This window comes from Mytilus trossulus, chromosome 5, assembly GCF_036588685.1.
Source record: "Mytilus trossulus isolate FHL-02 chromosome 5, PNRI_Mtr1.1.1.hap1, whole genome shotgun sequence".
NCBI lineage: Eukaryota > Metazoa > Mollusca > Bivalvia > Mytilida > Mytilidae > Mytilus > Mytilus trossulus.
Window position 1 is genome coordinate 32306021 of NC_086377.1, and position 16605 is coordinate 32322625.

At 31.8% G+C, this 16605-nt stretch overlaps 1 protein-coding gene across 3 annotated transcripts in view; it reads right to left on the reverse strand.

Moving 5' to 3' along the window:
* LOC134718764 (NAD(P)H-hydrate epimerase-like) overlaps positions 1 to 16605 on the reverse strand; it is a 96967-nt gene that overhangs the window by 57006 nt on the left and 23356 nt on the right. The window contains exon 1 of one of the 3 annotated variants that reach the window (XM_063581464.1): positions 15965 to 16097. The exons of the other annotated variants lie outside the window; for them this stretch is intronic. Coding sequence (XP_063437534.1) covers positions 15965 to 16056 — 92 coding nt within the window. The 5' untranslated portion in view covers positions 16057 to 16097. Of the gene's footprint in view, positions 1 to 15964; positions 16098 to 16605 lie in introns of those variants that run through there. 3 annotated transcript variants of the gene reach the window in all.

Here is a 16605-nt window from a genome sequence, read left to right on the forward strand (position 1 = left end):
CTATTTTTTGTAAAAAGGTAATTAACCTTTAAGGATAAAATCCGGAACGAAATGTACTACAAATAAATAAATAATCCACTTACAGCCAACACAGAATATTTCGAAACAAAGAATAATTGAAGAACAAGGTTTATCTGCTAAAAGCTAAAACAAAATAGCAGCAATTAGAAAAGAGGCCATTAAATAATTAAGGTATTTATAAGAATACTGTATAATGTTGACAATAAAGGGATATCAAATGCAAGGAGAACATTTATTTATTAGCAGCTAATTGAGTTGAACTAGATTTTAAGAAACTCCAACTACTTTTATATAGATATAGGAAGATGTGGTATGAGTGCCAATGAGACAATTCTCCATCCAAATAACAATTTAAAAAACTAAACCATTATAGGTCAATAAACGGCCTTCAACTCGGAGCCTTAGCTCACACCGAACAACATGTATTTTGTGTCTTACTTCTTTACACTATTAGTTGTACGTTGTTACCACCAGTCTGATTACATGGTAGGGATGAGGTTACATTCTAACGTTGTGTTGCTGTTGTTTCGTTTGTTTCCTCTTATATGTGAGTGTGAATTCACATTAATATAAGACGTGACAAGGTACTTTTCTATCCCAAATTCATGCATTTTAGTTTTGATGTTATATATGTTATCCTCGTCGGATTTTGTCTAATGATAAGTTCGTGTCTGTGTGTGTTACATTTTAATGTTGTGTCGTTGTCCTCCTTTTACATTTAATGCATTTCCCTCAGTTTAATTTGTAACCCGGAGTTGTGTTTTCTGTCGATTTATGAGTTTCGAACACAGCAGTATACTACTGTTGTCTTTATTTAAGTTATTTTTTTCATAAAATTTAATGATTTATTTTTTATATGGATACATTTTTTTATATATTTTTGTATGAATCCTGTTGCCTTTATTTAGTGCTCAATACCGTGTATTTTGATGAATAACTTTCATACTCCTTAGTTCATTTTGTGTTTTTATAGAGAATTTTGGAAACTAGAGGTTACAAAGTTACACAAGCTTAACAACGGGTTAAAAGCGAGGATGAAATTTGATTGGTTAACTTCGTATGATGGTTATTTTCTTGTATGCAATAACATATTATTTGAAATTTTATCTACAGAATAGCTCAGGATAAAACTTAACTCTTGACAAGTATTTCTTCATTTTAATCAAGGATAAATTCTGCACAATTTCTCAAAAGTGCAAATTTAACAAAGATTAAAACGGAAAAATCATTGGTGGTATTACTCCTTAACATTGAATTGTCAGTTTGATTTCATCTTACCCGTTTGAATGTATATTTCGCCTATCGTGAACGATTCCCAAAATAACAATGCAATTATTTTCTGATCAGTATAAATTTCACAAAGAAGACTTCATTCTTTTTTCATCAATTCACATAAAATAAATTGCATAAATTTGATGTAACCACATGAACCAAATTAACTAAAAATAATCATTTTAAATACACAACATTAACTTAAAGACAAACACCGGAACAAAAATAAACAGCTGCGCCATGAGCGCATGATACGCCCGTCGTCTTGTGTGAAAGTTTTATGCAATAATCATAAATAGTTTCTGAGAAAGATTTAAGGGATAACCATATATTGTTTTTGAGATACGGAGGGACATATGACCCCCCCCCCCCCACTCTCTTTTTTTGACGGGCATATCATTAGACCAAAAAAGTGTTGGTATTGCATATAACTTATATCTCGTAACACCATAACAATTCTAATGTACGCTTGAATGTATAAGTTATTCTGAAACATAGTTATGGAAGAAAAATACATTAATAAAATAAAAATAAAAACAAAATTAATCAAATTTGATGTATATATGAATCGAATCCCTGAATAGTGACACTTTTTTTAAACTGATACATTTTTTGTACTACTTGCTTTATTCCATTAACCAGGAATTACAACTAAAAATAAAATATAATTCTGAATGTGATCTCGATCTCGATAAACATATTTTATTTCTAGATTTTTTATCCAAGATGAGATTTGTATCCGTAAAAGCTTTTCGATTTAACATAATCAATACGATTTCTAATTTAAAAAAAAATGTCTACAACAATTTTACATTTAACAATTACATTTTGTAGATCGTTGTTTCCGATTATTACATAATGGCATTCCCAAAGTAATACATATAGAATAAATAGTTGAGTTTTTGATACTGACTTTATCATGTGGAATATCTAGACCAGCCCGTTAGGGCGAGTTAAGATATTCAACATGATATAGTCAGTATCAAAAACGAAACTACCTATTATTCTGTTTATCGGTAATTATGACGTCACGCAATGTTATGACATCACGCAATGTATTGCCTTATATTTTCAGTGATACAGCCCAGTACGATGATACTCGAAAATATAAGGCAGCAAGATCAAAGGGAAAATATTCGAATTACCGATAAAGAGCAGTATCTGCTTACCATTTGAAGCAACTGAAATCATTGCGAATTTTTCTTGGGTTTGTGTTGTCTCAAATTTGCAAGATTTCAATTGAGGGGTAGTTATCATGCAATGCAATTTCAAAACACATATACACATTTAGATTCGGATAAACAGGTCTGGAGCCTGTTTAGAAAATATCATAATTAAATGCAAAAATCCGGCTCAGTTTGTCGGACAAGTACAAAGCAAGGTTCATATTCATATTCTCATTCTGAATAATATATATATAAATGTAATTTACAACTGGGTATTAAACAGTCTTCAAACATCAACAACATAACATAAATGAAGTTAGAGTATCATCATTTCTTCTGATATTCAAAGCTCTATTGAAAATTTATACATAATACAAAATAAATACAACCATGCATCAATAACATCATCGCGGAGAAAACATGCTAAAAATAAATCAATACTAATTAAGGTGGTACCTAACACTACAGGGAGATAACTCTGTAATATCAGCCAAACGTTTTAATAATGTTGCGTTGTGAAGGCAATATTACGCTTCTCAATGATCAAAATTAAAACTTTCAAAATGATTTAAATGTGTAATTTGCTTAGTGATGACTTTAAATATTTTCCGCATTCTAAGAGATCCTAATCAAACACAGTGAATTAATGTCCGGATCCGTGACATTTCCATACACATCGTTTGTGGTAACGGCATAGCAAAGATATAATGGCACAAACATTATTCACCGACTTATCAAATAACAAATTTATTCCGGATTGAAAGGATAAAAACACATTTACTTGATATATCTATAATAAAAGATGATCAAATTAATGAAGATTTCCCTTAAGTATTATTACAGCTTCATAGATAAATAATCATCCTGATGGTGTAGGGAATGCCATTTGACAAATATTTTGTGGGTTACGTAAATATCAAAATTCTATTTTGAGTATGACGTGTCAATGAAAGTCAATGAAATATGATATGAAAATAAATATCAAAACAAAATCATGGTGCTGAAGTGCAATAAAATTGAGAATGGAAATGGGGACTGTGTCAAAGAGACAACAACCCGACCATAGAAAAAACAACGGCAGAAGGTCACCAACAGGTCTTCAATGTAGCGAGAAATTCCCGCGCCCAGAGGCGTCCTTCAGCTGGCCCCTAAACAAATATATACTAGTTCAGTGATAATGAACGCCATACTAATTTCCAAATTGTACACAAGAAACTAAATTAAAATAATACAAGACTAACAAAGGCCAGAGGCTCATGACTTGGGACAGGCGCAAAAATGCGGCGGGGTTAAACATGTTTGTGAGATCTCAACCCTCCCTCTATACCTCTAACCAATGTAGAAAAGTAAAATGCACATATAACATTGCTAAAACAACATAATGCGTTCAACGTCAAATTGCCTGATTTGATTATTACGTTATGTACGTGTGATAATTGCTAGACAATATCAAAACTGTTATACTTCTTCTTAATATCAAATTTACACGAGTTTTGTCTAAATAGAGAAATGTTTATCTACACAACAACAATATTAATAGTAATCATGTAAAGCCTACAACAAAAAATGTTTCACCAATTAAAATTTGACCTCAAAAAGTGATTATTAAATTGGAGCATTGCAGTCTGTACAAGAAATAGATATCAGTTTTATGTTTGCTGATATCACAACTCAATTTTTCCCTTTTTCCTGACTTGAGTCACATATGCAAATAGCACTATATAACAATAATATTTTAAACAAATAATTGAGAATAAAATGGCCAAGCAAAAGTCAATCAAACATGATTAACACGCTTAATTTTCATTTTAATTAAAATGATTGCTGTAACGTAGTTTCGCTTTGTAATTTCAACTAAAATGCCAACTAAGCACACTCTATGTATATAGACATTGACTATACATAGAACCAAACACATTATATATGTAGAAGCTGTTTTAAAACAAAACGCTTAATTGGTACAGATTGACATAAACCGTACTACCAGCTGTTTTATTAAATACCTCTTCATTATTTCGAATTAAAAACATTACTGATATATTTATAGTCATAGGAGATCCAATTTCTAATGTTGTCATGTAGAGAATTAATATAGTCTTTTCAGGAAACGTGTACAAACAATTATGATGGCATACGGATTTCTTAGTCATCAAAGCTTTGAATTGCCTAAGTCTCAATTAAATAATTCATTTTAAAATGGAATGGCCATTATAATTCAACGATTTTGTGTTAGAGAAAGTTATCAATTAAAATGAACAACATGCATACACGGTATGAAACAACTAATTTACAAACACAGTAGCAACATACTTAGACATGGGTAAGGTCACTGATCTGGCTAAAAATGATATATAAGTGCTGAAACAATTAACTTTCATTAGCCTTCAATCAAAGAAGAACAGTTATAATCCCTCTTTAAAACAACCGACATAAGCTGTCACGTCATATAAAGATTCTAAACAAAAGTTAGTCTTTCAACATTGGTTCAGGGAATAAACTGTCCAAAAACATCTCTAGGTAAACAGATGTAAGTAGAACTGGTATGTACAGTTTAAGAATATAACTTCCAAAATCTGTGAATAATACAACTGTATAATAAAACTGTCAAATTTATCTTAAGGTGGTACCCAACGCTTTCCCTTAAATTGATTTGGCTCGTTTAATTTTCATAAAATTTATTGAAAATAATATTTTATTTTATTTTAAACCAGATGCTCCGCAGGGCGCATCTTTATACGACCGCAGAGGTTGAACCCTGAACGGTTGAGGAAAGTATGGACACAACATTCAACCTGGATTCAGCTCTAAATTTGGATTGTGATTAAATAGTTGACACAGCATAGGTTTCTTACACAGAATGAATGTGGTCTAATGAACTTAAAAAAAAAATTTGCCTTTGAGCAATTCCCTATGCTGTTGAATAATAATCCTCTCAAAAAAATATTTGAAGAAATTTTATTTTTATTTATGAAATCTGAAATGAGAAAACTTTCCCTTATTCCAAAACTGATCTCAATTCAAATTTCTAATGGAGTTTGCAACAATAACTGCTCATTTAGATACATCATAAAATATTAAAATGTAAAATAAAAGTGCTTTGTTATCAGTAAATGGTAAAGATTGTTTTAATTTATCAGTTGGTAGTAATGGTGAAAATACATTGATTATTGTATAAAACAATGATTTAAGTTGATTCAACTACTATTCTGGACAAAGCAAGATAACTAAGATTTACAAAGAATATTGAAAATATCTTGCTTTTGCACAAATATCTATTCTGGACAAAGAAAGATAACTCCAATTGAAAATTGATTGCTATTGCACAATATTGTGAAATTAAATAATTTCTTGCTATTGCGCAATACTGTCAATTGAAAATATCTTGATATTGCACAAATATCTATTCTGGACAAAGAAAGATAACTCCAATTGAAAATGTAATGCTATTGCACAATATTGTTCAATTAGATATTTCTTGCTATTGCGCAATACTGTCAATTGAGAAGATTTCTTGATATTGAACAATACTGTGTAATTGAAAATTTCTTGCTATTGCACAATACTGTGCAATTGACAATTTCTTGCTATTGCACAATACTTAATATAATAATTTTGAATCCTGTTTTGGACCAACTAGAAAACTTTGCCCATAATCAAAAATCTAAGTACATGTTTAGATTCAGCATATCAAAGAAGCCCAAGAATTTAATTTTTGTTAAAATCAAACTTAGTTTAATTTTGGACCCTTTGGACCTTAATGAAGACCAATTTGAAAACGGGACCAAAAATTAAGAATCTACTAACACGGTTAGATTTGGCATATCATAGAACCCCAATTATTCAATTTTTGATGAAATTAAACAAAGTTAAATTTTGGACCCTGATTTGGACCAACTTGAAAACTGGGCCAATAATAAAAAATCTAAGTACATTTTTAGATTGAGCATATCAAAGAACCCCAAAGATTCATTTTTTGTTAAAATCAAACTAAGTTTAATTTTGGACCCTTTGGACCTTAATGTAGACCAATTTGAAAACGGGACCAAAAAATTATAAATCTACATACACAGTTAGATTCGGCATATCAAAGAACCCCAATTATTCAATTTTTGATGAAATCAAACAAAGTTTAGTTTTGGACCCTTTGGGCCCCTTTTTCCCAAACTGTTGGGACCAAAACTCCCAAAATCAATCCCAGCCTTCCTTTTGTGGTCCTAAACCTTGTGTTATAATTTCATAGATTTCTATTCACTTTTACTAAAGTTAGAGTGCGAAAACTAAAAGTATTCGGACGACGACGACGACGACGCCAACGTGATAGCAATATACGACGAAATTTTTTTCAAATTTTGCGGTCGTATAAAAAGTATTTATTTTACCCCTAAAAATATTAAGAATTCAAAAAATTTGAACCAACCAGTTTATCAGAAAAATTACACTGGTTATACAGAAGTTTGACAAACACTCATTTTGATCATTGAGAAGTTTAATATATCCTTAACAACGCAACGTAATTAAAACGTTTAGCTGGTTTTAGAGAGTTACATGTACCTTCCTGTAGTGCATAGATGCCAACCCCTTTTGAGACAATCAGTAACAAACTATCAAATTTTCCGTATTTTTGAAAAGTTTTCAGTAATCATTCAAAAACTTGCATTTACCAATAAAAATTACTGACGAGTGGTTGCAAAATGATGTGCACTAAAATTTGTCGTTCAACATGTTGTCTGTAGTATGAATTCCATTCATTAATTGTTTAGATGTTCTCGACTCGTACATTTTCGTTTTGTCAAGGAGAAGTAGAGAAAGGGGGAAAGCTACTTCATAAACAATCGTAACTACTCGGCCATTCTCGCTACGCAGTACATTCTTCGTGCAACCAGAAAGGCCGAGTTGTTCCGATTGCTTCATAAAATGCAAGTTTTCCTCTTCGGAAGTCAGTTAGTTCTCATCAATAGGTTGATAACTCCCGAGAAACCGGAAACATTACATTGTCGTTTTCTAAATACCGGACTAGGACGGAAAAGTAATGATAAAAATCCGCGATTTACAAAATTGAACGGCGATGATTGGGAATCCGTAACTATTCAACTTTGACCGTAATAGCGTAGTTTGTATCGCAAAATCGGAAAAACTACGGAAAAATCGTAATGGTTGGCATCTATGTGTAGTGTTTGGTATCCATTTGTTATATTTGTTTGAGGCTTTCATTTTGGAATTTGATTATGAACTATCCGTTTTAAATTTTCCTCGGAGTTCGGTATGTTTGTTATTTTATTGTTTTCTTAATGACGTAAACAATTCAGGACAGTTGAAAATAAGGAGAGGAAGAATATAAACAAATAAAGTAATAATTTATCTAGTACTAGTATACAAATTTATAGATCGGTCCTACACTTCATTCGGTACTTTTATTTCGAAAACAAATTACATACTACTTTATCAAGCCCTTGATTTGTTAACGGTTAAAAAATACTGAACTCCGAGGACAATTCAAGACGGGAACGCATCAAATAGCGAAATCAAAAGCTCAAACAAATCTCAAACAACTGTCATATTTCGGACTTGGTAAAGACATGTTTATGTTGATCATGATTATCCTGGTTTTGTAGCTATCTTTACCTCTGACTTGTATGATAGTTATATCAAATTTCATTATATTGACAACAATGCATGAGCAAAAACAGAAATAATAGGTAAAAATATCAAAGATAGGGGGATAACAATATATACTTAATTTCAACATACCTTAAATAAGTTAACCTTGAAAAATCATAAAGTTTGGAGGATACTTCCTCTTTTTTCCTGTTACTTCCTTTCCTTCGGAACGAAAATCGGTTAACAGATATTCTATCCATTATTTTTGCTCAATATAAAATTTATTTTCACTGCTATTGCATTGCAACTTATTTCAAACGAAATTCAAGTCAGTCCATGAGGACGTCGTGTCTGATAAGAAATAAAACAACTTTTGCGTAATAATCCACAAATTAGTTACTTACTAGAAGGACAAAAGTCCAACCAGTACCCATCAGACACTTCAGATTTTATTATCTAAATTAAATAGCAATCGCGCATTACCTGTCAGAGTGATAATGCATTAGTTGACAGTTCAATATTACATTTATCAACGGTCAATAATATAGTTATTGACCGTCAACATTATTCCCGAGGAAAGCTATGTTGTAAAATTGCAATCTTTACTTTTTATTACTTTGTAAGATGAAATTGGTTTTCGACTGTGCAAATACGTAATATCAGTAATGTCAGAGGTAATATTTTTTTATTATTAACTCTTTATATTATAACAATAGAACACAATATTGGGTCAATTAAGTCAATTATCCTTATATAAAGTAAAGAAACTCTTATTAAACTTTACCAAAGCTATATATGCCAGATCAAAAAAGAACTACATTTATACAAGATATCAATAGGCTTCTCTAAAAAAAATTCAACAAATCATCGCACAGTACATTCTAGATAGTAAAACATGCATAAGACCTATACGCACTTGACCAAAGGCAAATTGTAATTTTCATCAAGGAATAAGTCGACTGTGCCGTTAATTTCACAACGTATTGTGAAAATTTAAATATATTTTAACGTAATTTTTTCTCGCAATATTTCAATTTTTTGTGAGTTGGGATCTTAGAAATTAAGCAGAATGCAATAAGTACACACTCATTATTTTAAAACGGAACATAAAAAGTAAAATCACAAAAATACTGAACTCAGAGGAAAATCAATTTGGAAAGTCCATAATCACATGGCAAAATCAAAAAACAAAACGCATCAAAAACGAATGGACAAGAACTGTCATATTCCTGACTTGGTACAGGCATTTTCAAATGTAGAAAATGGTCTATAGTCTTTCATGTACATGTATGTCCTTTTAATCTATGTATTGTGAAAAAAGTTGTGAAGATAATGCACACGTAACCTGAATTCCATTAGAAGTTTTTTGTCTCTATTTCAAGAATTATGATACTGTGCTGAATCATTTATATGTTATGATGACGATTGATGTCGTTAATGTCAACAACAAAAAACAAAAAAGAGTATGAGCAAACTGTTATCACGAAAAAGGCTAACCAAAACGATTACAAACTAACAGTGAGTACCGGCATAGCATAATTATATTTTTTAAACAAAATTATATAGACTTAGTGTAATTGGGATGCGGAACTTTTCTTTTGAACTGACGCTTGAAACGTGAAATGACAATATGTGTACTATTTTGAAATTGAGAATTTGTCAAAGACAAAACATCCCGATCAGAGAGCAAAAACATCCGATGTGCCACCAACGGGTCTTCAACCAAGCGAGAAAACCACGCACCCGGAGGCGACCCCTACCAAAATGTGTACCAATTGTCTTCCTTAATAAGCGACTAACTGATTATCATCCTTCATGAGTTTCTTTCACTTCTGGATCTTTCACACTTCGTTATATCTTTTGGCATACTATTATAAAGCCGTCGAACATAAGACAGTAATTCAATGAAGTTTGAAGTAATGAGAGTGCTCTTCGCAATATATCATCTACTGATCCCTCAAAAAAAGCTCACAAGGAACTCTGCAAGTATGACTTTGTGTTCATATCCGCTGCACACACGGACAACTAAATGTAGTTCACGAATACAACCACATAATCAGCCCAACGCTATTGATCCTGACCGCAGAAGTTGAAAACTAATTCAATAATATACCTTTCTACAACTACGTTAATTGGCAATGTTTTCTATGGGTTCTGTTACACATGTAATACTTGAATGTTAAAAGATTTTGATTAACGTGCTGACAAAGAAGTTATACGTTGTCCGCAGCACAAACGGACAACTAAATGTAGTTCACGGATACAACCACGTAATCAGCCCAATGATATAGATCCTGACCGCAGAAGTGGAAAACTAATTAAAAAAAAATATACCTTTCTACAACTACGTTAATTGTCAATGTTTTCTATGGGTTCTGTTAATACTTGAATATTAAAAGACTTTGATTAACGTGCTGACTAAGAAGGTATACGTTGTTTATTTGAACAATAAAGCCGGTATTGAGAATGAAACATCCGGTAAGACCACTAATATAGACAGGAACAAACTTCATTAGGCTGGCCATTAATCATTACAATCGACCATATTATAGCTATTAAACAAAAATAGGGTTGAACAAGATGGTTAAAGTTGTATGTTGAATAAGAACATGCACCCAAATACATCTTAGCAGCAGAGACGAGGTTTTCTTCTAAAATCACATTTGAATATAAACATTTGGGAAATATTGAGAAAATTGATTTACTAAATAGCTGTGGAAAACTCACGTAAGGAATGAATATAACCATAATAATCCAATTATCACATTTTTTTCGGAAATGTGTAAAGCATTTATGTGTTCCTCTTTATTATAATCAGGGTATGATTATACGAAAGTAATTATAGCAATAATAATTGTTGTTTTTGTTGTGTATGTTTTGTTACTTGTTTATCTTTAAAGTAATGTTGAGGACAAGTTACAACTTTTTCAAAACATAAAGCAGTAATAATATAAAAATAAAAAGATGTGGTATAATTGGCAATGAGACAATTCTCCAACGGACACCAAATGACATCAACGTTAACAAATACATGCAATTATACAGTATTCAACAACGAACCAAACTCATACCACATAGTCAGGTATAAAAAGATGTGAAGTGCCAATCGATAATCAATTAAAAGATAAAACTTACTGCTTGATACATGAATAAAACTTTAATCGAAAATCAAATATGACAAACAGGAACAAAGGTCAACAACTGAGTGACACGCTGTTGACTTCGAACATGCCGTTACAGGAGTAAAATATGCTGGCGAAAAAAACCACAATAAAACTGGGACAGAATTGTAACAGGACAACATAAGATCAAATTTACAAATCAATTAGAAAGGTTTTAAGGTGGAACCTAACACTTTGCCTAAAATTAATTTGGCTCGTTTAATTTTCTTAAAATTTTGACAAAGTATTTACAAAAATTTTAGGCAAAGTGTTAGGTTCCACCTTAAAACCTAACACTTTGCCTAAAATTAATTTGGCTCGTTTAATTTTCTTAAAATTTTGACAAAGTATTTACAAAAATAAAAAAATTTCAAAAAATTTAAACCACCCGTTTTATTAGATAAATTACACTGGTTACATATCAATTTGACAAACACTTATTTTGATCATTGAGAAGCTTAATATTCCCTTAACAACACAACGTAATTAAAACGTTTAGCTGATTTTACAGAGTTATCTCCCTGTAGTGTTAGGTACTACCTGAACTCGTCGCATCGATACAAAGCAGACACACAACTTACAAAAACACAGATCGGACGTGGTGGGACAAACCACAACAAAAAAAGTTACCGAGTAGAGATCTGAGAATACTCCCTGTTACTTGGCGCTAGTTTGAAGCAACAGACACCTAACAGAGAAAAGGCATCTTAAGTGATAAAAAACATGTATCAAAGCATTCCATAAGGAGTAAAAAGTAAAATAACAAAAATACGGAACTCCGAGGAAATTCAAAACAGAAAGTCCCTAATCAAATGGCAAAATCTAATTCTAAAACCTATCAAACGAATGAACAATAACTGTCATATGTTATTAACTTAACCAGGGTTACAGAGCCGTGGTGTAGTGGTTAGTGCATCGGACTACTAACACATAGGTTCCTGGTTCGATTCCCGTTCGGGATGAAGATTTCAGGAACTAAATTTTAGGCTCCCCTTTGACACCATTTGCGAATATGGTCTTAAGGAAACGATGTGATTCCCCCGTCGGAAGGGGGCGATAAATTGCTAACACGTATTAAGAGAAAGCCATATCTCTTGCACGTTAAAGACACCCTTGTAGATTTCGAAAAATAGTAGGCGGCACTCGCACCCCAAAGTGGAAAGGGATTAATATAAGTTGCAAAACTTGTTTCCCAATCCACTTTAAATAAATATGTTTAAACAAACCAGGGTTATAAAAACATAAACACAAACCTGATGAAACGTAATATTCCGGTTTTAACCAAAGCCGAATGATGAATTTCTTTTCTAGTATGTCTTTTCCGTGAAAGAATTCTATTCATAACTACAAAGTTAACTTTCAATATGGTATGAACTGGAAAAACGCAAACAAACAAATTTTAGACCGGAATATTTGTCCCGTCTGTTTTCCTAGAGGCTATAGATACACAAGGCTAACTACAAAGTTGTTTTAACTCTCAATATGGAACGAACTGGAAAAACACAAACAATCAAATTTTAGACCGGAATATTTGTCCTGTCTGTTTTCTTAGAGGCTATAGATACACAAGGCTAACCGAATCAAAAATGTTGCTTCCTTAGAGTATTTCTGTCAAGTCTTGATAATTTTCAAAGAAACGAATGAAAACCCATGATACTAGAAGTAATGAAATGACAAAAGGATATATTCATCTATATACTATGGAAGTCAGACATATAGCTTATCGAAAACAATAAAGTCTTAAGAAGATGCCGTATCAATGCACAATGAGTGTCAAAAATTGAATAAAACAGACATATGTGTTTGTTTGTAATCAAATAAAGATCACAAGAAGAATGAACATATAGTTAGATTGAACATCCAACAATAATATCCTAGCCATACACTATAACGTAGTAGCTTGTAAGATAACACAATCTCTACCAACGTATTTCCATCAAAATAAATATTAATAAATAAATAAATTTAGAAGGCAAAACATCGTCGTCCAACACACATCTCGATTGCTAGAATAAATTATGCAAAACGCCATGACACAATTTTGTTTCTTAGTGATACTCAGGATGAACACCAATTATAACCAGAATAATGAGGACCGGTAGGGATGAATTAATGTATTCAACTCCCGGGGGGGTATATTGTAAATAAAATAAACAGCTGCGCCATGAGTGCATGATACGCCCGATGTCTTATGTGGAAGTTATATGCAATAAACATCAATAGTTTCTGAGAAAGTTTTAAGCAATAACCATATATAGTTTTTGAGACACGGCGGGAAACCCACCCTGGTTTTTTTTTTTACAAAAAACTAAATATCACTAAAATAAAATTTTGAATCAAAACCAAAAAGTATACAGATCTTTAGATTAATATAACAAAGAAGTGTGTAAAGTTTTAAGCAATAATCATAAATTATTTTTGTGATACGGCGCAACATGTATAAAAAAACTCCCCTGTTTAACAAAATACTCAATAACTCAAAAATAAAATTTTGAATCATCACCAAAAAGTATACAGATTTTCAGATCAATATAACAAAGAAGTGTGTAAAGTTTTAAGTAATAATCATAAATTGTTATTGAGATACGGCACATGTAAAAAAAAAAAAATCCCCCTTTTTTACAAAATACTCAATCAATCCAAAAAGAAATTTTGAATCATCATCAAAAAGTATACAGATCTTAAGATTTATATAAAAAAGACATGTGCAAAGTTTGTAGCAATAATCATAAATCGATTTTGAGATATGGCGCGACATGTAAAAAAAAAAACCTCCCCCTTTTTTACAAAATACTCAATAACTCAAAAACAAAATTTTGAATCATCACCAAAAAGTATACAGATATTAAGATTAATATAACTAAGAAGTGTTTAAAGTTTTAAGCCATAATCAAGAATCGTTTTTGAGATACAGTGCGACATGTGAAAAAAACACACCCCTGTTTTAGTTACAAAGTGCCGTAAATCAAAAAGTGTAAATCTAATTTTCACCAAAAAGTATACAGATCATTTGACTATCATAAGAAACAACTATATTAGGTTTCATGAAATTTGGATAAGTCGTTCTCAAGTTACGGTGCGACATGTTTACGCCGGACAGACAGACGGACAGACAGACGGACGGACGGACGGACGGACACCGGACATGTGTATACCATAATACGTCCCGTCAATATTTTGACGGGCGTATAAAAAGCTAGAAACTTAATTAAGTCTTTCGTACGTTGACATAAAATAGTTTCCTTTTCAAATTGTCACTTAGAATGAGGGTTGTGTCATTGGCTCTTTTACAACATCTTCTTATATCTACTATTGACCGATCATTTTATGCATTGTATATAATGCATATTAACATATTACGTAAAGCATATGAAAAACAGAACCAAACTTTATGTGGTTAATGAACGATGAACTGAGCTCAAGTTGAGTTAACACAAAACCACAAAAAGCGTACAAGATCATATTACCATGCTACCGTATAGCGGGTTATTTTCGCGGAGTGTAAATTTTCGCTTATTTTCGCGGATAGAACAAAATCGCCAAAATAAATTCCGCCAATTTAAAAGTGTACATGCAAAGGTATTGATGAAAGTTTTAAATCCGCCAAAATAATAACCGCCAAAATATTTCGTATACCTTATTCAATGTAAATCGCGAAATTTTACACCCGCGAAAATAACCCGCTATACGGTATATTGAAAAATGTTACACTTTGCAATCACTCTGTACGTTTAATGTACTTTTTATACATCGGAGAATAATACGTTTTGGATTCTTAATAAAGATCTTCAAGCACGAAAAGAAGTGAAATAAAATTGCAAACTCGTGTTTCACAGACCTGACCGTGTGAAAACTAAAAGTACACTTGTCCACTATTCAGATGATGCTATCGGTTTTTACATTTGTCATGCATTCCTGTATTTGATATTGAAATGGACAAACTATATGTCAATCTATAAAAGAAGAATACGTCTTGCTCTGAACGTGGCATTTTTCACATTTGCACGAGTTCATTTCATCGTCTATTCATCATTAAAATAATAAATCGCTTACGGAATAATGACAAAAAAGGAAATCAAACCTATTGTTATGTAACTTTAATACAGGTTTCAGTCCGCAAATTATCTGCGCAAACAGCTTTTTTTTTTCAATTAAAACAAATAATACGATATAAGATTACATTATTTTACCGTATGTAGTCTTCTTACGATTATTATATGAATGATCGATAATGTTATGAATGATCAAGAACAACCTGATCTCTTAAATAAAACGAATTAAACAACAAAAGACCGTTTGCGTAGGATTGATATTGCAGACAAATTTTCAATATTAAATCAACAACTGACTTCGATTGGATAATTGTGTCTGAAAATATGTAAGGTTTTTGACTATTAAACATTGCCTAAAACAATATGGTAGCAGTACTAAACGTATAACAACTTATAGTGTAACGGCATTGAAAATGTGTTCAAATTATTTCGAGGAGGGGCAACACAGTACCAAAATAGTTATCGAAGATTCAATGATTATAATTTTAAATGCCAGACGCGCCTTTCGACTACATAAGACTCATAAGTGACGCTCAGGTCAAAATTGTTATCAAGCTAAACCAGTACAGAGTTAAAGAGCATTGAGGACCAATAATTTCAAAAAAAATAGCCAAAAAACCTGAAATAATTTGAATTGGCCCTGACACGTAAGTAAGCTGCAATTTTTCAGAACAAAAATGTATTTTAACGATACCTTATATAGCAGTCCGTTGAGAATGATGACGACCTCAAGGTACAATTTGGTTTATCCAATGAATTCTTACTCCGACCAAACACTCGCTTCATCCTTCCTTACCCGAAGTACACAACTTACTTTGAGAAATCAATACGCAGAAATAAGTTCACACTATTCTGCTCAATATTTCCAGGAGTGTTTAGTAAATTACAAAATATAGTTTAAACTTCGTTATTAATTTAAACTGAATGTTTAAACAGCAGCAGATTAAAATGTATAACGATAGTCTCGTGAGAAAAGACATTTCGTAGAATTGTGACAAAGGCGTCATGCCTGAATGCTTTGAAATAGTAGAACCTGTTGAGGAATAAAGATTAATAAGTAATTGTTAATTTCCCATGAGTATGTAAGATAAACTGCGCTTAAACAAACATGACAAAACCGTAATTTGGCCAAATCAAATATGGTTAACAAGCTTTACTCACAAATGTGACGAGAAAATGACAACTAACATGCAACATATGAATAAATTTTAGATTAACGTAATGTTCCGTTGTTTGAATTGTACAGTAATAATAATATTGCGAGTAAAAAGGTATTGCATCCGTAGGTTTTACGAATCCTATGCATTTCTCCTCTAATCAAATATGTACATGAAT